Raw genomic sequence first — 22,758 nt, 5'->3', positions numbered from 1 at the left:
CGTTGGAGGGTCCGAGGGGCAGTTCCTGGATGATGTGATGTGAGAATCTTGAGGACTCTGTGGAGATAATCTGCTGGATGAGATGGAGGATTTTTCTTTTCAACCTCTTTATTGAGATGTGATTCACAGGCCATGCACTTCACCATTTAAAGTGTACAATTCATTTATACTTTTTTATGAATTCTCTTAGTATATGAAGCCATGTATGACACTATTAGATTTGCATTCTGGAAGGCTCACCTGGCCAGTCTGGAAGATGGGCTGAAGGATTTGGTAGCAGTTTGCACGTGGATTCCTTGGGGAAGCCTGGGTGGGCGATGGGGCCTGTTACTCAGATGAGAAAGCAGGATAGGGACCCTATTCTGAGGCAACATGAAATATTAACTTTTTTTTTTTCTTTGAGACAGGGTCTCACTGTCACGCAGGCTGGAGTGCAGTGGTGTGATCACTGCTCACTGCAGCATTGACCTCCCAGGCTCAGGTGATCCTCCCACTGCAGCCTCCCTAGTAGCTGGGACTACATGTGTGCACACCACAACACCCAGCTAGGTTATTTTTGTAGCTGAGTGTTTGCCATGTTGTCCACGCTGGTCTTGAACTCCTGGGCTCAAGCAGTCTGCCCGCCTTGGCCTCCAAAAGTGCTGGGATTATGGGCATGAGCCACTGCGCCTGGCCTGAAATGTTCACTTCGAAGTGATTTTGTTACTTCCCTGCTCAGACTCTTTCACCTGTCAGCCTTTGCCTCTGGTCACAATCAGACTCCCTCGGCCGTCCTGCAAGGTCCTTTGTCATAGGTGGTTATGAGTATGAACTCCAAAGTTAAACTGGCTTTTTGATTCTGGCCCTGCCTGTTACCAAACATGCAACCTTTCACAGGTTACTTACGCTTTTTTTACTTTAGTTTTCTCCTTGTAGAAAAAAGTGCGAATGGTATTGACCTTATGGGATGTTGTGCAGATTGAATGAGATGGTATCAAATATTTCAAAACAGTGCCTGATGCATAGTAAATATGTCAGCTATTGATGACCGTTTGCTTTCCCCTGATTTCCTGTCCTCTCTTCCTCTGCCAAGTAAGCTCTGGCACTGGTCTCTTCATGCTTCCTTCTGGATGAATCTCCTGATATTTTTCAATTCATGAATTCTTTCTTCAGCTCTTTAATTTGCTTTAAACCTATCTATTGATTTTGTGTATGCATGTGTCATTTATCCTTTTCCTTTCTTGCTTTTGTTTGTTTGTTTGCAGTTCTCTACCAAAGTTCTTTTCTCCATTGCAGCTCCTGGGGCTCAGACACGGGGTCTTTTCGTGTTTCAATTCCTGGCCTCTAGCGTAGTACTGAACCCATTATAGGTGGTCGTTGTTAAGTCAGTATTTTTACAGGCCTTTCCAAGTGAGTGTTAGGCATATAAAGAATACTGTGCCCAAATTAAAACTTGTTTCTCCCTTTTTCCTGCCTGCACTGGTGTCGTGTTCATCACCTTTCCTAGTAGTTCGTTGTGTATGTATTTGTCTTTCCAGCTTGAATATGAGTGCCCAAGAGGCGTGAGCTTGCATCAGTCATGTCTTCCATAAACTATGGCTGTTACAGTATCTGACTTTAAGAAGATACTTAATAAAAATTTATTGATTCCCAGGAAGGTGTCTATTCTGTTACTACATGGGTGAGTCCTGCCTGCCCTGAGCAGAAGTTGAGAGGGAGCAGCTTTCCCTTTGAGACGCAGCACGTCGCTGAGGAGCATGTCCCCCATTTCCATCTATGAGTGCTTTCATTCATTTCTTAGCTTCCCTTCCCCTTTCCCTTTCCTTTCCCCTTCCCCTTTCCCTTTCCTTTCCCCTTCCCCTTCCCTTTCCCCTTCCCTTTCCCCTTCCCTTTCCCCTTCCCTTTCTCCTTTCCCTTCTCCTTTCCCTTTCCCCTTCCCCTTTCCCCTTCCCTTTCCCCTTCCCTTTCCCCTTCCCTTTCTCCTTTCCCTTTCCCCTTTCCCTTTCCCCTTCCCCTTTCCCCTTCCCTTTCCCCTTCCCTTTCCCCTTCCCTTTCCCCTTCCCTTTCCCTTCCCTTTCCCCTTCCCTTTCCCTTTCCCTTTCTCCTTTCCCTTTCCCCTTCCCCTTCCCTTTCCCCTTCCCTTTCCCCTTCCCCTTTCCCCTTCCCTTTCCCCTTCCCCTTTCTTCCCTTCCCCTTTCCCCTTCCCCTTTCCCCTTCCCTTTCCCCTTCCCTTTCCCCTTCCCTTTCTCCTTTCCCTTTCTCCTTTCCCTTTCCCCTTCCCCTTCCCTTCCCTTCCCTTTCCCCTTCCCTTTCCCCTTCCCCTTTCCCCTTCCCCTTTCCCCTTCCCCTTCCCTCCCCTTTCCCTTTCCCCTTCCCCTTTCCCCTTTCCCCTTCCCTTTCCCCTTCCCTTTCTCCTTTCCCTTTCCCCTTCCCTTTCCCCTTTCCCTTTCTCCTTTCCCTTTCCCCTTCCCCTTTCCCCTTCCCCTTCCCCCCTTCCCTTCCTCCCCTTCCCCCTTCCCCCTTCCCCTTCCCCTCCCCCTTCCCCCTTCCCCCTTCCCCCTTCCCCCTTCCCCTTCCCCTCCCTTCCCCTTCCCCCTTCCCCTTCCCCCTCCCCTTCCCCCTTCCCCCTCCCCTTCTCCCCTCCCCTTCCCTTCCCCCTTCCCCTCCCTTCCCCCTTCCTCCCCTCCGCCTTCCCCTTCCCCCCTCCCCCTTCCCCTATCCCCTTCCCTTCCCCTCCCCCTCCCCCTCCCCTTCCCCCTCCCCTTTCCCCTTCCCCTCCCCTTCCCCCCCTTCCCCTTCCCCCCCTCCCCTTCCCCCTTCCCCCTTCCCTTCCCCCTCCCACTCCCCCTCCCTTCCCCCTCCCCTTTCCCCTTCCCCTCCCCTTCCCCCTCCCCTTCCCCCTTCCCCCTCCCCTTCCCCCTTCCCTTCCCCTTCCCCCTTCCCTTCCCCTTCCCCCTCCCCTTCCCCCCTTCCCCCTCCCCTTCCCCCTTCCCCTCCCCTTCCCCCTTCCCCTCCTCCCCTTCCCCCTCCCCTTCCCCCTCCCCTTCCCCCTCCCCCTTCCCCTTCCCCCTTCCCCTTCCCCCTTCCTTTCCCCCTTTCCCCTTCCCCCTTCCCCCTTCCCCCTTCCCCTTCCCTTTCCCCTTCTCCTTCCCTTTCCCTTTCCCCTTCCCCCCTTCCCCCTTCCCTTTCCCCTTCTCCCCTTTCCCCTTTCCTCCCTTCCCCCCTTCCTCCCTTCCCCCCTTCCCCTCCTCTCCTCTTCTTTCCTCTCCTCTCTTCTTTTCTTTCACTTTATTTAAGCTGTCGGTTCTTTACCTGTAAAATGGAGAATAATAATACCTAACCCTGCAAGACTGTTGTAAAGGATTAGAAAAAATAAATATTTGCAAAATGTTCAACACAGGGTTCAGGAACTGACAGATGCTAGTGATACCATTCTCATCCCCATTCTCATCCAGTTTTATGGTTCTGGTTAATTCTTACAGGTTTTGATGTGAAAGACCATGCTCAGAAGCAGGAGACCACTAGCAGCCTGCCGGCCCCTCCTCAGATGCCCCTGCCGGAGATCCCTCAGCCCTGGCTGGTGAGTCAAGGCCCCACCATCTCAGCGGTCCTTGCTGGAGGCCTGGGGGTACTCACGGGCTCCAGGGGCCTGTGATGGAAGCCTAGTGTGGAAGAATGGAGCTCTTATTTTGCTCGAGACACTCCTTTGAGTCTATTTCTAGGGCTGAGAAGCTGTTAGTGATAGCTAGTTGGTAGACTAAGTGTAGCCTCCCCTTAGGAAGCTAGCATTTCTTTGCACTGCCTCACACCACCATAAATTATGTATAGTAGGAGCTACAAATCCATAGACATCTTTTGTCCTATTAAGAAAAACAAATATGAGGGGATTTAACAGATAAAAGTATCTGTAGACCTTGTGGACTTGACTCTCTTCTGAGTTAATTCTGAAGTTGAATACCTTATTCTGAAACTTGAATAGTCGTTGTTAGACTTCTTCTGGGGTTAACCATGTTTTTTCCAAGAGAGAAAAATGTGTACATATTTCAGGAATGTGTACTTTAGTTTTATGCGTTCAAATTCAAAATTTGTTTTTTTAAAAAAATCTGGCCACGCCCACAAATGCAAACTTTTATGTACCATTCAGCTTTTTCTATATTTGGCTGTTTCTAACTTGTTTACTCAGGGAATTCAGAGTGTCATTCAAAGTTAGGGCAAAATCAGTAGCAATTCTCATCCTGTGTTTGCTTTCAGTGTGAATCATCTGATGATCTCTCTGCCAGGATAGGAACGGTGGGAAGGCAGGGCTGTTTCTCGTTCACCTCCGCTCTGCCTGGGCCTGGCGCAGTGCTCAGGAGTCTTGGAGGGACTCAGGGATTCTCACTGCGGTGGGTACAGAGGGAAACGAACACTTACGGAGTGCGTGCCACACACCACCGTGAATTACAACTCGTTAACTCCCACAACTCGGCCTCGAAGAACCTCTAGCGCTTCTTACCAGGGGAAGCGTATGTACACCCATGTTTCAGAGAAGGAAGCTGAGGCTCAGTGAAGGTGTGTGGTTTACTTAACATCACAAAATAAGTAGAGAGGGCAGAGTTTGCAACATCTATTTCAAATTCATGCTTTTCTCAGCAATACTAGTTCAGAGGTGTGGCAGCAAATCATGCGAGCGTGCATCAGACAGGAGAAGACTCTTAGCATTGAACCTGTCCACTGAAGCAGAGTCCAGGGAGGCCGCAGGCCACAGGGACAGTTCAGGAGCAAGGCTGCCTGCTTCCCACCCCACACTGCCTCAGACTTCTCGTATGATTTGGGGAGATTAATGTAACCTCTGTGCCTCGGGATTGTCCAGGAGATGGAAAGAGCAAATATATCTCAAGTGCTTAGGATTTATTTGTTTATTTATTTAGAGACAGAATCTCGCTCTGTCGCCCAGGCTGGAGTGCAGTGGCACATCTCGGCTCACTGCAAGCTCCGCCTCCCGGGTTCACGCCATTCTCCTGCCTCAGCCTCCTAGCGGGGACTACAGGCGTCTGCCACCTCGCCCAGCTAAGTTTTTATATTTTTAGTAGAGACGGGTTTTCACCGTGTTAGCCAGGAGGGTCTTGATCTCCTGACCTCGTGATCCACCCGCCTTGGCCTCCCAAAGTGCTGGGATTACAGGTGTGAGCCACCGTGCCCGGCAGCTTAGGATATATTTAAGTCCTGGACTCTAACCACTCCTCAGAGCAGCGCTTTTCAAACTTTAGCCTTCAGCTAACCACCAGCCATCTTAAAGTGCAGACTCTGGTTCACCAGGTGTGTATGGGGCCTTTGACGCTGCCCTTTTCTCTTCCCTCCTCTCCCCTTTGCTACCCGCCTCCCCCCTCCCATTCCCTTCCCCCCTTCCCTCCCCTCCACTCTCCTCTTCTCCCCTCTCCTCCCCTCCCCCCTCACCTGCCCTCCCCTTTCCTGTTCTCCTCTCTCCTCCCCTCCCCTCCCCTCTTTCCTCTTTCCACTGCAGGGTCTTGTCCTGTCACCCAGGCTGGAGTGCAGTGGCGCATCCATAACTCACTGCAGCCTCAACATCTTGGACTCAAGCAATCCTCTCTCCTCAGCCTCCCAAGTAGCTGGGATTGTAGGTGTGAGCCACCATGCCCAGCCAAATGTTTAATTTTTTTTTTTTTAATTGAAAAAGGGTCTCACTGTGTTACTGTCTTGAACTCCAGGCCTTCAGTGATCCTCCTGCCTTGGCCTCCCCAAATGCTGGGATTACAGGTGTGACCCACCCCACCTGGTCACATTTGCTGTTTTTACATATAATGTGATATTAAAGTCCAGAAATATGTAATTGTTAATTTAAAAGATGAAGAGCTAGATGGGAAATCAGTAGTTCTTCCATTTTCTGGCTTCATCTTCTGGTTTATTTTCATTTTTTCTTTGTGAGATTGTCTGGAATCTCTGGCTCCCCTGTGATGGGTCTTATATTTCATGATCACATGTCATATTGGGAAAGATGTTCTGAGATGGAGCGGGAACTGAGAACAGTTAGAAGCAGCCGGGGCTGGGTGTGCTGGCTCACGCCTGTCATCCCAGCACTTTGGAAGGCCGAGGCGGGTGGATCGCCTGAGCTCAGGAGTTCAAGACTAGCCTGGGCAAAACTCCACCTCTACAAGAAATACAAAAATTCGCTGGGTGTGGTGGTGTGCAGCTGTGTGTGGTCCCAGCTACTTGGGAGGCTGAGGTGGGAGGATGACTCAAGCCCAGGAGGTGGAGGTTGCCATAAGCCAAGATGGCGCCACTGCACTCCAGCCTGGGAGACTGGGCGAGACTCTGTCTCAAACAAAAATCCGCTAGGCGTGGTGGCTCACACTTGTAATCCCAGCACTTTGGGAGGCCGAGGTGGGCGGATCACCTGAGGTCAGGAGTTTGAGACCAGCCTGGCCACCATGGTGAAACCCCATCTCTACTAAAACTAAAAAATTAGCTGGACGTGGTGTTGGGTGCCTGTCGTCCCAACTACTTCGGAGGTTGAGGCAGGAGAATCGCTTGAACCCAGAAGGCGGAGGTTGCATTGAGCCGAGATCGAGCCACTGCACTCTAGCCTGCATAACAAGATGGAGACTCCATCTCAAAAAACAAAACAACACAAAACAAGACCACAAAACCAAAACAAAAGAAGCAGCTGGAAGAGTAGCAGTGGTCCTGTGACTGCCGTGGACTCTTCTCTACTGCTGCTGCAGTACCCTCCCACCTGCTGCGGACCAAACTGCATGTCCCTGACATGCCAGCTGGGGGGAGCGGAGGGATGCCAGTTTCAGATGAAGAGTTCTCATGACTGCTCAGCATTTTCTACCATTTTCAACCATCGAATGATCGGTTCGTTTCTGTGTTGTCTTCTTCCAATATAGTTTATTACTTATTCATTCATTCATCCTCTTTCTCCCTCTCTCATCCTCTCTCCTTGTGTCTTGCTCTCCCCTGGCCTGTGATCTGCTCCTGCCTTTGGCAGGAAAATGGTTGTGGCAAACTAGCCTGGGTTAAGGTATTTATGAGGCCCTTCTGTTATTATCATAACTGGTCAATCAAAAATGTTGGTTAAGGTAAGAAAATTTTAAAAAGATATACATTACATGTGCTTTAAATATGTTAGGTTTAAATGAATGATTTAAATGTTGGAATTACAGGTGTGAGCTACCATACCCAGCCTAAATGAATCCTTTTTGAGTAACAGTTTGCTAGTGGGTAATTTCTCCCTCCTGGTGCTTAGTGCATGAGTATCAAGGTAATTTTTCCCTGGACACCTAAGCCATGCTTACTTGCTATAAAACCACTGTGTTTTGATATAGGGCCAAGGGCCACATTCTTTGGTGTATTGCTCCTTATGGGGTTCTGTTTGTCTTTTCTGTGTAATCTATACATATGAGTACATTGTTAGTAATTTCCAGTTTTTGTGACACAATCTGAGTTGTAGAATCCCTAGAATTTTATGAATGTTGCCCTGTCTCTCTCTTTTTTTTTTTTTAATATTTTTTTTTAAATAGGTGACGTCCCCACATCTAATTGTATAGCTTTTTTAGGTTTTTTTGTTTAAGAGACAGGTCCTGACTTTGTTGCCCAGGCTGGAGTGCAGTGGCACAATCATAGCTCACTGCAGCCTTGAACTCCTGTGCTCAAGCCATCCTCCCGCCTAGGCCTCCCAAGGTGCTGGAATTACAGGCATGAGCCACTGTGCCCTGCCTAGTTTTTTTTGACTGAACCTTTCTGAAGCATCTCAGAGTCATCAACTCGGCTTTTGCACTCATTTTTTTCCATTGATTTATTATGTAATGGTCAAATTAAAGTAAATAATCATGGTAATAGGAATTTAAAGAACAAAGCTGACTCTTGGTAAATGCGCAACTGAACAGGTAGGACAGTTTTTGTAGGCACCCCAGAGAGGAGCCTGTTGCCACGAATGTTTAGCCCTTTAGGGATTTCAGGGTATTTTACAGAGGGAATAGAGAACAGCTGTCAACTCAGTGAGTCAAGGAGATAGCGCTTGGTTAAGATAGCTCGACTGCAGTTTTCTGATAGTTTTTTTGTTGTTGTTGTTTGAGACAGAGTCTCGCTCTCTCGCCCAGGCTGGAGTGCAGTGGTTGGCTCTCCGCTCACTGCAAGCTCCGCCTCCCCAGTTTACGCCATTCTCCTGCCTCAGCCTCCCGAGTAGCTGGGACTACAGGCGCCCGCCACCTCGCCTGGCTAGTTTTTTTGTATTTTTTAGTAGAGACAGGGTTTCACTGGGTTAGCCAGGATGGTGTCCATCTCCTGACCTCGTGATCCGCCCGTCTCGGCCTCCCAAAGTGCTGGGATTACAGGCGTGAGCCACCACACCCGGCCCTCTGATAGTTTTTTTTAATCACTGCTACTCTTCCCGCTGAATTTGGGATTCAGCAAGTCAGCTAGTCACTAAGTACATTAAGTTTGCCTTTAGTGAATTGGCTTTGGGCCAGTTGGCAGTTTTGCTATTGGTGAATTGACTTTCAAGAGAATTTGCTTATTGTGGGGTTAAGATGGAATGGGTAGGCAGCTGTGCCAGGCAGAGGGTGTGCTGTACATTAAATCACAAGCCAGAAAAACAGCCAGGTATACTAGGAGCGTTGCAAGTAGCTCTGCCTTGCTGGATAATGGGATTTGGGCAGGAAATCCACACGAGGCCAGATTTCTCTGCAGGGACTAAATTACAAAGGGCCTGTGGGTTGTGATGAGAAGTTGGGGATGTATTGTGAAAGCGACAGTAGCCATTGAAGGGCTCTTTCAGTGTATGATTTACTTCAGCTAGGTTCTATTTCCCATGTGTTGAACCACGAGTGCACTTTATTTTTACCTCTTTTGTGGCATGAATTGAATATTGCCTTTTATCATAGTGTTTCATAGTATAAACTCTTTAACAAATAAGGTTAACTTTTACCTTTTTATCCTTTTTAGTGCCTGGTAGTGCTTCATACCTTTATTCAATAGTTAATAAAGCCTGAGGTGCCCCGTGTGACATGGTGCTTCTTTCCACCTGCCTAATGTGTCTTTGGAAGTGCTTGCAGGAGAGTAGATGTGTGTGTAGTGTGAAAATCTTGAACATCTGAATCTTTGAAGTCACAAGTGTGGGATGTAGCATGTTTCACACTCTGCTTTATCTTCCTGGCTTTTCGAGGGGAGACTTGGATAGGCTAAAATGTGCATCTATTCAAAAAACCGTTTGCGGGAAGCGCTGTGCTTTTCTTTTCTTTTCTTTTCTTTTCTTTTCTTTTTTTTTTTTTTTTTTTTTTTTTTGAGACAGTCTCACTTTGTCGCCCAGGCTGGAGTGCAGTGGCGCGATCTGGGCTCACTGCAACCTCTGATTCCCTGGTTCATGCAATTTTCCCACCTCAGCCTCCCAAGTAGCTGGGACTACAGGCACGCCCCACCCTGCCCAGCTAATTTTTTGTATTTTTAGTAGAGACAGGGTTTTCACCATGTTGCCTAGGCTGGTTTCAAACTCCTGGGCTCAGGCAGTCCGCACGCCCCGGCCTCCCAAAGTGTTAGGATTACAGGCGTGAGCCATCGCTCTTGGCCTGTGCTTTTCGAAAGATTCTCGTCTTTGTTTCAAGGGAGAGCTGTGCAGCTATCCGACTGATTGCATTTCATTTGCAGCAAGTGCTAAAAGAGCATTTGAAAAGGTGAGCCTCAGGTCCTGGGAAATAGATCCCATCTGTGCAGATGTTGGCTGCCGTCACCCACTGCCCAGCTCGCAAGCAACTGGCTTGCCAAAGGGGTCTAACCGGATAAGCGCCATTTCTGCTGCTCCCCCACCCTTCTTCAGCATAGCATATTGCGCCTAAACGTAGGGGTATCTCAGATCTTCAGGGCTCAGGAGAAAAAAGAGCAAGCTAGGCTCCTTTTGGGGCTATCATGCAGTACATACAATTCTAGATCAAGGCATTTTCTGGATATATTTTCATTTGGTATAACAGCCTGAAGTTATATCATGTTTCAAGGGGTAGCAGGGAGCAACTTAATTCATTGGTATTTTAGGACCAGAGCTTATGTAAACATGATACCTTTTTATGCCAGCAGATTATAGCGGTTTCCTTTTATTGTGGTAAAATACCCATAACATACCATTTTAATCATAGTATTGTGGAGCCATCACCACCATCCAGCTCCCTACTTTATCTCAAATGGAAACTCTGTCCTCCTTAAACACTAACTTCCCATTCTCCCCTCACCCCCTACCTCCTGCCCCTGGCATCCACCGTCTCTAGGAAATGGTGAAGTTTTTTGTTTGTTTTTTTGAGACAGGGTCTCATTCTGTTGCTCCAACTGGAGTGCAGTGGCATGATCACAGCTCACTGCAGCCTTGACCCCCAGGCTCAAGCGATCCTTTTACCTCAGCCTCCCTAGTAGCTTGGACTACAGAGGTACAGCATCACATCTGGCTAATTTTTATATTTTTTTTGTGGAGACGGGGTTTTGCCATGTTTCCCAGGCTAGTCTTGAACTTCTGGGCTTAAGTGATCCTCCCACCTCACCCTCCTGAGTAGCAGGGACTACAGATGTGAGCCACCACACTCGACCTGAAACAGCGAAGTTTTGATATCAGGCGTTACCATCTTCCCATCGATGCATTTCGCCCTTTTTCAGGTACTTTCACAGCAACCTTGTTATCTCTGTTTGACAGATGACATTATGAGGCTCTTTGAGATTATGTGACAAAGTTGGCTTTTTTACCAGTTGCAGAGTTGGGGCTAAAGCCCATGATTTAAAACAAGAAAATCATTCATTTTCTCGTGGCGTAAGATGCGACCCTTTGGTGAATGTGAGCCATCTTGTTTGCCTTTTCCACCCGTCTTTCAGGAATCTCAGAGTTTTGGCTCATGTATAATCCCAGTGGCATCTTTGTTTTCAATTCACTTTATGGCTGGATTCCACTCTATCCTGTTTCCGCCCCTGGTGGGCTGCCTCGCCTTCCATCTGGATACCTGCCTGCTGGTGGAAAAGGGAGCGGAGATGACACGGCCCCACAGGGCTTTCATTCTTTGTCATGCATAAGTAAAAGGAGAGAAACTTGAAGGAAATATGTGAGACAATCTTCCCAGTGTTTACTCAAGCGCTGTGTGGAATGCAGACTTAACAGTGATCACAATGGATTGGGGTGTAATTTGGATAAAGACTTGCATTTTGCCAAGAAGAGTGTGTACTCAGAATTCTTAGTGTTAGGATTGAAACCATTTTTGCAGCATAAACTATAAAATTTTATTATCCTCAGTTTCCCTCAGCGGCATGGATTCCTTCCTGCAGACGAGCAGCGGCACAGGTAGTTTAGATTATGGCACGAATGCTGTAGGGTGCTGCTAAAATACTCACATCGGTTAGAAAAGGGTTTCGTCAATATGTGATAGAATTGGAACTTGAGCCCTGATTTTCTTATTTCAGATTGGCTGTTACTCTTAACAGATTTTTATCCCTTTTAGCAGAAAAACAGAATCTGGAGGTGTCACTGTGTATTTAAAATTAAAGTCAGAACGGGATTCCAAATGCTAGGTGTGTGTATTTCTCTGCTAAGATCAGCTCTTGTCACTTATTGGTGCTTTCCTGAAAAGGACTAAGCAACAGATCCGGGGCAGGGGTAGGGAAGAAGGTGGGGAGCAGCAGAGGGCGGAGTGCCTGCCACGCGGCGGGTGAGGCGAGCGAGGCAAGCGCCAGCGGAAGGCGTGAAGGTGCTGGGTCTGCCTTGGGCGCGGGGAGGGAAGCCTTCCTAAGAAATGACGCCTCCGCTTGTGCTGTGTGATATGGGAGCAAAAGGTCTGGACCTGTGCAGTCTTGGTTGTTCGGTTCGTTGGTTCCTTCCTTACGTCTTGTCCACTCCGCCCCGCGCGGGGTAGGTGCTGAGGCTGCAGGAGCATCGCGCTGTTGTGCCTTAGCTTCCAGGTCAGCAGACTGACTTCTGTGGATGAGCATGTCCAGCGCCGGGAAGGGTCTTTAATCTCTTGAGCCTCGGTGTCCTCATCTGTGAAATCACAGTTGAGATGCTGACACCTGAGTGTTATTTTCTGAATGAGAGAAAATATGTATCAAGCATCCCAGGACAGTGGCTGACACCTTGTAGGCAAGTGGTCAGTACAGGTTGAGCATCCAGAATCTGGAAATTTGAAATGGTCCAATGAACATGTCCTTTGAGCATCATGTCAGTGCTAAAAAAAGTTTTGGATTTTGGAGCATTCTGGATTTTGGATTTTTGGATTTGGGATGCTTAAGCAGTAAGTACATAATGCAAATATTCCAAAATCCCCCCTTCCCCCCCAAAAAAATAAAAATCAGAAACATTTCTGGTCCCAAGCGTTTTGGAAAGGAGATCCTCAACCTGTAGTAATAACAATAATAATTATTACTAGGCCGGGCGCGGTGGCTCAAGCCTGTAATCCCAGCACTTTGGGAGGCCGAGACGGGCGGATCACGAGGTCAGATCGAAACCATCCTGGCTAACACGGTGAAACCCCGTCTCTACTAAAAAATATGAAAAACTAGCTGGGTGAGGTGGCGGGTGCCTGTAGTCCCAGCTACTCGGGAGGCTGAGGCAGGAGAACGGCGTGAACCCGGGAGGCGGAGCTTGCAGTGAGCTGAGATCGCGCCACTGCACTCCAGCCTGGGTGACAGAGCGAGACTCCGTCTCAAAAAAAAAAAAAAAAAAAAAAAAAAAAAAAAAAAAATTATTACTATATTTACAACATATCATTTTACAAACAATTATTTATTTATTTGAGATAGCATCTCACTCTGTCACCCAGGCTGGAGTGCAATGGCATGATCATGGCTCACTACAGCCTCAACCTCCCGGGTTCGAACAATCCTCCCACCTCAGCCTCCCTAGCAGCTGGGACTATAGGTGTGTACCATCATGCCTGGCTAATTTTTGTATTTTTTTTTGTAAAGATGGGATTTTTGCCGTGTTGCCCAGGCTGGTCTTGAACTCCTGGCTTCAAGCAATCCTCCTACCATGGCTATCATTATTATTATTATTGGAAAGAGAATTCTCTGTGAATTCTCTTTTTGTTTAAAGAATTTGCTTTTCCTTAAAGTAGCAAAGACAGATATCAATGGGCTTTCCTTTCTAAAAGACGGGAATTAAAGTTACAGCCAGTACTATAAGCCCGCAAGCCTAGGTTATATTACTGTGCTGTTGTGTAAGTACTAGTTTTCTCTAATGCCAGATGGAGACCTTACAGCAGACATTTACGATACCTGAAGGTAGATAAGATTTTCTGAACTAAAAGGTTCGGGAGCTTTTACTTAAGTATTAATTTGAGGGAGAAATATTTTAGTGAATTTGAGAGTTACCTAGTCGCTGGCACAGTGCCAGTTCTGTCTTATTTCTAGGGCACAGCAGGGGTGAAGATCAGTCGTTCTCTTAAGGAAGGTAGTTTCTCATACTTTTTTTTAAGTGTCAAAAGATGCCATGGTGGTTAGAATTTGGACCCTTGTTTTCTTTTTTTTCGAGACGGAGTTTTGCTCTGTCACCCAGGCTGGAGTGCAGCACAGCAATGTTGGCTGACTGCAACCTCTACCTCCCAGGTTCAAGCAATTCTCCTGCCTCAGCCTCCTGAGTAGCTGGGATTACAGGAGCCCTGCCACCACGCCCAGCTAATTTTTGTATTCTTAGTAGAGACAGGATTTCATCATGTTGGCCAGGCTGGTCTTGAACTCTTGACCTCATGATCTGCCCGCCTAGGTCTCCCAAAGTGCTGGGATTACAGGCGTGAGCCCCCACGCCCGGCCCAAGGACCCTTTTGTGAGTGGCAGCCCAGGAAACAGTGGGGCCAGATGCAAGCTGTGTTAGGGGCATGTGCACGGACTGGGTCTCTCCTGATAGTGGGGGAGAGTTGAGTGAATCCACAGTGGTGTGTGGGGCTGCCATTCAATTGTACATTTGAGGGACTTGCTCTGAAGTTTATCCTTCGGGAAGACACAGGGTAGGCTGCCAATGGAATTTTGGAAGAGGTAAAGTTGGCTTTGTTGTCTGTGGACCTGTAACTTTGTAAGAATGCTGGAATTGGACTCTCAGAGCTGGGGTGGGCCCTGGAGGTTGTTCTGACACGATGCCCTTGTTTTAGGTGAGGGAATGGGGACGTGGAGTCTTGGCAAGGTTGCAGAGGTGCAGGAACAAGCCGGCCTTGGATGCGAGTGGCTGTGCGCCTGCATCTTCCTCCCTTCGCCAGACTCTCTTACTTCCTGCCTGGCTTCTGCTTCCCCGTGGCCCCTGTGGGAAACCTGCCTGCCCTGTTGTGTACTTTTTAGAATTCTGTTAATTGTGCTTTCAGTGAATTCTTATATATTGGAAAGGATTGGAAAGACTTGATCCTCTGAAAGCAGTGGTGGTAAGTGACAGTTTGCTCATCTTTTCGGCCCTTCTCCTGTTTGACTTTAACAAGCCTGAAGTGTCTGAAACCCCTGTGGTCGATTTCAAGGATAAGTGGTATTTGAGAGTGGAGTGACTCTCTAGCAGTATTGTTTTCTGAGGGGATATTATTTCAAAATGAAAGTAGTTTTATTTTTTAAAATGATTTTTAAAATGTCATCCTATGCAGAAAAGTCAAGCATTCCAGACTGCATATAGAAAGAGGCAACCACTAGGAACACTTTTGTGAAGGACCTTCTGCCTTTGTGTGTATGTAAGCACAGACACTCACCTCTTATGTAGAGGGGTCATAGTACACCTGTGTTCTTTCATTCAGCAGTATCTCTTAGAGGTTAATAAAGTCAATGGCCATACACATGCACTGGCCTTTTAAATGTCTATCTGGATGTAGCAGTACATCTGAGCATTCTTCTCTTGAACATTTAGATTGTTTTTAGATTTTACTAAACAAACTTTTTTTTTTTTTTTAATGTGATGTTTCTTTTTTTTATATTCTTTAAGTTCTAGGGTACATGTGCACAACGTGCAGGTTTGTGTACATATGTGTACTTGTGCCATGTTGGTGTGCTGCACCCATCAACTCGTCAGCACCCATCAACTCGTCATTTACATCAGGTATAACTCCCAATGCCATCCCTCCCCCGTCCCCCCTCCCCATAATAGGCCCCAGTGTGTGATGTTCCCCTTCCTGAGTCCAAGTGATCTCATTGTTCAATTCCCACCTATGAGTGAGAACATACAGTGTTTGGATTTCTGTTCTTGTGATAGTTTGCTGAGAATGATGGTTTCCAGCTGCATCTGTGTCCCTACAAAGGACATGAACTCATCTTTTGTGGCTGTATAGTATTCCATGGTGTATATGTGCCACATTTTCTTAATCCAGTCTGTCACTGATGGACATTTGGGTTGATTCCAAGTCTTTGCTGTTGTGAATAGTGCCACAATAAACATACATGTGCATGTGTCTTTATAGCAGCATGATTTATAATCCTTTGGATATATACCCAGTAATGGGATGGCTGGGTCATATGGTATTTCTAGTTCTAGATCCTTGAGGAATCGCCATACTGTTTTCCACAATGGTTGAACCAGTTTACAATCCCACCAACAGTGTAAAAGTGTTCCTATTTCTCCACATCCTCTCTAGTACCTGTTGTTTCCTGACTTTTTAATGATTGCCATTCTAACTGGTGTGAGATGGTATCTCATTGTGGTTTTGATTTGCATTTCTCTGATGGCCAGTGATGATCAGCATTTTTTCGTGTATCTGTTGGCCAATAAACTTTTATTGAACATCCTTATGTGGTTTTTTTCTCATGTGACCAATTGACCCTTTTGACATATGTTTCTAGAAGTGGAATTATTGGATCTAAGGGCATACTCAAAAGTTTGTGCCAAGTACATGACCACCAATAGGGTTTGAAAGTGTCTACTCAGAACCCCATCGATTCAGAGAGTAACTGTTCCTTGGGACACTGAGGAAAGGAGTCTGACCTGTACTAGTTCACAAACGTTTGTTTGATTCAGCTATTTGTCATGCTTTTCCAGGACATGAGTAGTTTGATTGTTTGACCATGCTAAAAGGAAGTTGGAATACCTGGTGTCTCAGGAATAAAAGATAGTGAATCAAGCAGTTCTTTTCCAAAAGCAGGCAGCAGAGATTTTAACTTGGATGTGGGCTCCTGTACAGACCTTGCCTGGTGCTGGGCCCCATGTGTCAGGTTCTGTTGCCTCTGTAGGAAGATGTGAAGGACCTGGAGATGGTCCAGCCTCATGCCACACTATGATGACAGTTTGGGAAGCCAGCCTTCTGATAGGAGTACAAAGGAATTGGAGTTATTTAGCCTCGGGAACAAGGACTGGGGGCGGGAGGGAGGTAACTGTCTGTAAGTCCCTGAAGAAATATTGTGCAGATGGTCTGGAGTGAGTTCTCTTCTTCATCTGGTGAGAGGAAGGAGTGGGTTGAATCCGCAGTGGGTGATTAGTCATTCACAAAGGACTTCTTGGCTTCAGAGATGAGTTACATAGAAAGCGATGGAGTTGCACTTTCTGGAGAGTTTACATTAAAAAAACACAACAGCCCCATTCTTTCAATAGAACCTTATTCTACTTGGAACTGTAACTGAGTAGGTTTCAATTTGGGGCCTCTGCTCTGTTCCATTCCTTGTGATATACCTCTTGCCAGCTTGTTTACAGAATCTAGGTAGTGGGAAATTGTTGCACGCTATTCATATGAAAAAGGGGGGAGAGAGAGAATATGAATATTAAAAAGGTCTTTAACAGACAGACCTGGTGTTTGAAAACTCCAGCTGGCAGTTACTAGTGTCTGAGCAGATTTAGATTCTGAGCCTCAACTTCTGTATCTGTAAAATATAGTGTAATAGAATGCGTTGCCTGAAGGATTCCTGCATGGATTGATTGACATTCTTGTAGCCAGTGCAGAAGTGTCTAGCACAGTGCTGGGGAGATCGCAGATGCTGGGCGAATACTGGCTTTCCTGCCATTCAGCCGCCTCTGTTGGCAGAAGAACCAGTGAGAGACACACCAACACATCCTGTAGATGGTCTTAGGAGGCAGAGGCTGGGGTGGTTTAGAGCCGTCAGGAACATTTAAGAAAAGAGGGGACCCGAGCAGAGTCCTAAAGGCCAGGTGGGACGTAGGTTGTCCCGAGGCATGGAGTGAGCCACCAGCTTGTCCTTATTCTAAGGCTGTGGCTTCACAACCAGAGAGTGTTTCAGTCTCTTAGTTTGTTAAAAAATTGTGGTGGGCCAGGCACGGTGGCTCACGCCTGTAATCCCAGCACTTTGGGAGGCTGAGGCAGACGGATCACGAGGTCAGGAGTTCAAGACCATCCTGGCTAACACTGTGAAACCCCGTCTCTACTAAAAATACAAAAATTAGCCAGGCGTGGTGGCGGGCGCCTATAGTCCCAGCTACTCGGGAGGCTGAGGCAGGAGAACGGCGTGAACCCGGGAGGTGGAGCATGCAGTGAGCAGAGATCGTGCCTCTGCACTCCAGCCTGGGTGACAGAGCAAGACTCCAACTCAAAAAAAAAAAAGTGACATGATTGGTTTTAATAAGGAGTAGATTCCGTCTCTGGAGAATAACTTCTACTTTGTTTTAGAGAGTGGCTCCCAGGTGATTTTTTTTTGAAGTTTTTCTAGCACACAGTAGGGATATAGTGAGAATGTGAGCAAGCCTCACTCATGCACTCAGCCAGTGTGGCTCACTCTGTAATGAGTGCTGGGTGCACCTGAGCATCTGTGTCCCAGGAGCCCACTGCCTGTGGCAGGGCCATGGAGTCCCAGAGTGTGCGTCTGAGGCCTGTGAGGGTTGGTGTGTATGGAGTGTGTGGGGATAAAGGGGAATGCAGACTCTGTCTCAGACCCCTGGGGTAGCAGCATCTGAACAGGCCCAGTCCTACATGGGGGAAGGGGAATTCCGTGTCGTGGATACTCCAGTGAGACTGCTGCGCACGCTGAATCCGGAGATTTGGTGTGGACCAGACGGCATGTGGCCGGGGCTGGGTTATGGATACACGCAGGAAAGTAAGAGAGACACATCAGGACCGGCCTTCCAAACCTCTTTGTAGGATGAGGTTCTCTTTTGCCGAAGACTTTACAAAGGAAAGAGGAAAAGACTGGCCACATTCATTAATTGGAAAGCCAGAATTTCCTTCTAACTGTCATGCTAATTTCTGTGTCGCTTTTCGTTTCTTCCTCAGCCTCCTGACAGTGGGCCTCCACCATTGCCAACGTCCTCCCTCCCAGAAGGTTATTATGAGGAAGCTGTGCCGCTGAGCCCCGGAAAAGCTCCGGAATACATCACATCAAGTGAGTGGCCAGCCCTGCCCAGCACGCTGCCTTTGTGATCGGCAGGACTGTTGCAGAACCTGTCCCCTTTCTGGGTAGGAAGGGGAACAGGGCATTATAAACCACCACGGGCCAAGTGCTTTTTGAACCCAAAGAGATTGTCAGTACAGGAAAGGTTTCGAGAAGGGCACCGAGACTAAGGAAGGACACTCACAAATAAGCGTCTATTCCGATTGCTGTCTTCCTTGTGACTCAAAGGTAGTGGAAGCTTATTGCTGTGGCAACAGGCATCATCTTTGCAGAAGAGAAATGGCAGTTTGTGGTATATTTTCTGGTGTGTGCTACAGCCCCCACTTCCTTAGTCTTTGACCTTCCTGGGCTGCACCCATCCTGCCACGATTAGAGCAGTTTCCACCAGGCTGGCTGTCGGGCTGGAAATAATAGGGTACAACACAAACAGGTATCTTGGTCATAGACTTTTGGTTTTTTCTTTTTTTGGGGTACAGGTTCTATTAGATGATTTTTGCCTAAGCCCTGGTTCTCCTGGCCCCAGTTAGTGGCCTGTTGGTAGCACTCAGAAGTACCTGTTTGTTAGTACCCAGCTTCAAGTTCAGATGAAGCGTGACATGCTGATGTGAAATCTCCGGAATTCATTTTTGAATTGGTGGCTGTATGTCTCCTTTCAGTATCTGTCAGGCAGGGAGCTACCATCTCATAAGAAAGTTGAGTACCTGAATGTGTGTCAACTTACGGAATCCAGCTTGCGTTTTAAAAATGAAAGGTAGGTAAGTGGAAAGTGACAGAGTGGTTGCTGATTGTACTCAGCAGGCTTCTGTGCGTGGTCTCCAGCCTCATCTGTCTCCTAAGGGAAATGCACTCCTTTTCCCCAACATTGTTATACTGTTACCTGCCACATAGAGACTTTGCATTTCAGATCTTTCTGTCCTTGGCAGTCGGCGAGCACAGCTATTCCACCAAAGCAGGATCTGTCTTGATGATTGGAAGGAGATTGTTAAAGGAGATTCCCCCATTGGCATGCTTCTCTGAGTGTGGAGAAGGCCTGTGGAGAAGCCAGGCCAGCTGGACTGCGTGCCCCTGAGGGCGCCAGCTGCTCCTCCTCGCCTGTCTCCTCAGCTTCTGGAGCAGTTGAGGCATAGACTGGGCCGAGCGTCAATACACAGTTGTGCTCTGGATGAGAAAAGGGATAGTTCTGATAAGGTGGTCATGGATTTTTCGGTTTTGAGAATAATTTATCAACTCTTTAAGAAGATAGTAGATTAATTAGAAAACAAATGTCTTGATACAACTCAACTTCATTGCGTTCCTTTCTTTGTAATGGCAGTGAGTAAAGACAAGTGTGTTTTCTTATTGAGGGTATTTTCTAGCATTTGGAACGTTTGTCTCTGGCCTTCCCCCTGCAGAGTACTTTCAAGGCTGGAAACAGAGGGATTGTTTGATTTCGGGGGCTGTCGGTCATTTTCATTCTGAGGAGCTACACGTAGCTGGTGGGTCACGGCCTCTTCAGGGGTGCTGTTCTTCAGCCGCTGAGTCCGGAAGAAGAGGTGACCGGGGAACTCAGGCCTGGGGAATGAGGAGACAGCAGTGATGGCACACAGTGGCTTCTCCAATCACACGTCTGCCGTGGGACGCTCAGTTGATGGCCCTAGGACACAGCCGCCCCTCCCATGCAGAGCAACAGCCGGGGGTTGACTTGTCGGCTCAGTTCAGGATCGTACCACCCTCAGTTAGATACCAACTTTGAGATGGTTTTGTTGAACCTATGTGGGTCATGGTCTCATCGGAGAAGCCAAACCGTTTCAAATGTCACGGAGGGAGGAGTTTATTGAAGGAATGAGGCCATGTGCAGTTGTGAGAACTTCTTCCTTGGAAGAAGCACAGGCAGTTTCTGCTGTGTCTGGTCAGGCTGGCAGCTGGGAAGAAAGCTGGATGAGGACTGGGGAAGAGGAGGGACAGACAGACGGGAGCCTGCGTCTCTCCTGATGGCACGGGTGACCGGCAACAGCCCACGTGAGCTGCAGCAGTCCCTGTCCCCGCGCCAACCTGCAGAATCTGGGGCCACTGCTTCCCCCTGCCCTCCACATCATTCCCAGATTTCTCTCAGGGCCACTCGAGCCCAGAATTATCTAAGAAAGGGAATTTTGGGAAGTGTGATTCCAGCCTTGCTAGGTTGATACAGTAGAAAACCACCACAGTTTATCTTTGGTCAACTTGGTACCCATGCATACCTCTTTTAGCCACACTGAGTTTCCAAGTAGAGACGAGCAGCGCATGCTTGAGCCTAACATAATTCACCATCACGCAGGTGACAGAAAATCCCCAACTCCCCACAGAGGAGACAGAGCCCCTTTGTCCAACATTTGGATGACATCCATTCTCTTCTGGAGCCTGTAACCCAGATTCCGAGATGTTAATACAAGGTTGACTCCTGTTAGCGTTTCTTATGTGAGATGGTAGGGGCCTGGGAGAGGGAGGAAGAATAATTCATTTCTGTGTACACAGTTATATTCTTATCAAAACAAGGAATAAAAGCCTATAACAGGTTCAGTCTCCACACCTGGTCAGTGTTCATGGCTAGAATTGACCACTTCCTTCTACTGCCCCTTTCGTATTCCCGCTTCCATCAGCAAACCTCTTCGTTGGTCATGGTTTTTTTCTTGGTGGGTGATCTGACTTCCTTTCCTGAAAGGTCTGGACCTTCAGTAGCACTTCTGTATTGGATGGTCATGACTTTTCATTCACTTTAATCAGAGGGTGTGAGAACACAGAGGGGGCACTCAGGGGGTCTTCCGAGTCCCCTGCGTGTTCTTCCTTACTCCCACTGTGGGGTAACGGCTTCCTCACGGTTGGGGTCCGTCACCTCAGCCACTGCAGGAGCCGCTTCTTTGCCTGTTACTGACATGAGGAGCCCACGGTGGCCAGGTGGCAGCTTCTGCTTCCAGTTTAAGGAAACCATTGCCCTGTCTTGCCCTTAGACCAGTGCAGTCCAGCATTTTAGGGAAGGAAGGCAAACATTTTGTTAGTGGGTCACTGGGGGTAATAGGGAGAGGAGGCTCCTCGCGTTTCACCCCTCGATTCTTGGGCTGTGAATCTGGGCTGTGGGAGAAACAGTGCCACCAAGTCAAAACCTATGGTACCAGAAGATACTCTGAAGTCTGTTGCCCACAAGGTGTCACCCATTGGTTGGCACTATAACTGGATATTAAAAATATATGTGTTTTGACCTATTGAGCAAGCGACTTCAGGGTGCTGGAGACTGTGGCAAGATCAGTGAATTTCCTGAGCACAGAGCCATTGTCATGTACTTCATTTGCTGTAAATGAGTTCCCTGGTCAGAAGCAATGGTGTGGGGATCCCATCGTGGAGAACGGGACATTCTTTAAGGCCCTGTGGACCCAGAGGGGAATTTTTTTTTTTTTTTTTTTTTTTTTTTTTTGAGACAGAGTCTCGCTCTGTCGCCCAGTCTGGAGTGCAGTGGCGCGATCTCAGCTCACTGCAAGCTCCGCCTCCCGGGTTCACGCCATTCTCCTGCCTCAGCCTCCCGAGTAGCTAGGACTACAGGCGCCCGCCACCTCGCCCGGCTAGTTTTTCATATTTTTTAGTAGAGACGGGGTTTCACTGTGTTAGCCAGGATGGTTTCGATCTCCTGACCTCGTGATCCGCCCGAATCGGCCTCCCAAAGTGCTGGGATTACAGGCTTGAGCCACCGCGCCTGGCCGGGAAATTTATTTTAATGATCTCTTCATGATGGAAGTGGACCAGTGATAACAACCTGCCATGAGGTGCCAGCTGATATCCCAGGGATGGTGTCAGGGCGTGGGGGTGGGGTGGGGAGGTTGATGTTGGCGTTTGCTGTTGGCAGGTAGGGTACTCAGAAGTATCTGGAGTCGGATTAATTTCCATGAGTGAAGTCCGTGTTGCTGAGTTCATGCATAACCTGTATTCCTGCCATCATGTCCACATGTACATGAGCCCATTTGGACAAGAAGTCTGGGGAATGAGGCTGACTGATGTAGGTACAGTGGGTAGTGGTATTTACCCGAGTATGGGGAATGAGGCTAACTGATGTAGATACAGTTGGTGGTGGCATTTACCCGAGTATCAAGATCCTCTTCTGCTGAGGTCTGTTTACATCATGTGCCCATTTGTGAAGGTCTGTTGACAGCATCTTCTGCAGACCAGTTGTTTGTTACCTGTTTTTTAATCATGTTTCTCTCCATTGTCAGTCATCCAACTAAACCATTAGGCAGTGTTCGTGAATGGTTGTTGAGGGAGGAGGCAGCTCTCAGGACTAAGGGCTCCTTGCTGGCTCACATCTTCTGGCGTGGATGGAGCCTGCTCTCACACACCCGCTTTGATTTGAGCATAGAGTGTCGCTTCATGGGTCAGAGAGCCTGTGGGCCATGCAGGGCGGCTTAGGTTTCCTCTTCTCTTGGTGCCCCATGGTGAAGCCTGACGTCTCTGCCAGGGCTTCGCTAGCCGAAAGTAGTTCCTCAGAAGTAAGGTGGTTCTCTGTAAAGGATGGTGTAGCTGTGCTCCAAA

The 22,758-nt window shown here is 47.9% G+C and overlaps 1 protein-coding gene across 3 annotated transcripts in view; it reads left to right on the top strand.

Annotated features, from left to right (window-relative positions):
- AFAP1 (actin filament associated protein 1) overlaps positions 1 to 22,758 on the top strand; it is a 192,588-nt gene that overhangs the window by 73,845 nt on the left and 95,985 nt on the right. For 2 of the 3 annotated variants that reach the window (XM_010370025.2, XM_030924508.1), the window contains exons 3-4: positions 3,462 to 3,559; positions 18,111 to 18,219. In XM_010370025.2, coding sequence (XP_010368327.1) covers positions 3,462 to 3,559; positions 18,111 to 18,219 — 207 coding nt within the window. Of the gene's footprint in view, positions 1 to 3,461; positions 3,560 to 18,110; positions 18,220 to 18,833; positions 18,980 to 22,758 lie in introns of those variants that run through there. The other variant, XM_030924519.1, reaches the window with a different exon arrangement.

Source organism: Rhinopithecus roxellana, chromosome 2, assembly GCF_007565055.1.
Source record: "Rhinopithecus roxellana isolate Shanxi Qingling chromosome 2, ASM756505v1, whole genome shotgun sequence".
NCBI lineage: Eukaryota > Metazoa > Chordata > Mammalia > Primates > Cercopithecidae > Rhinopithecus > Rhinopithecus roxellana.
This window is presented reverse-complemented; position numbering and strand designations above follow the sequence as displayed.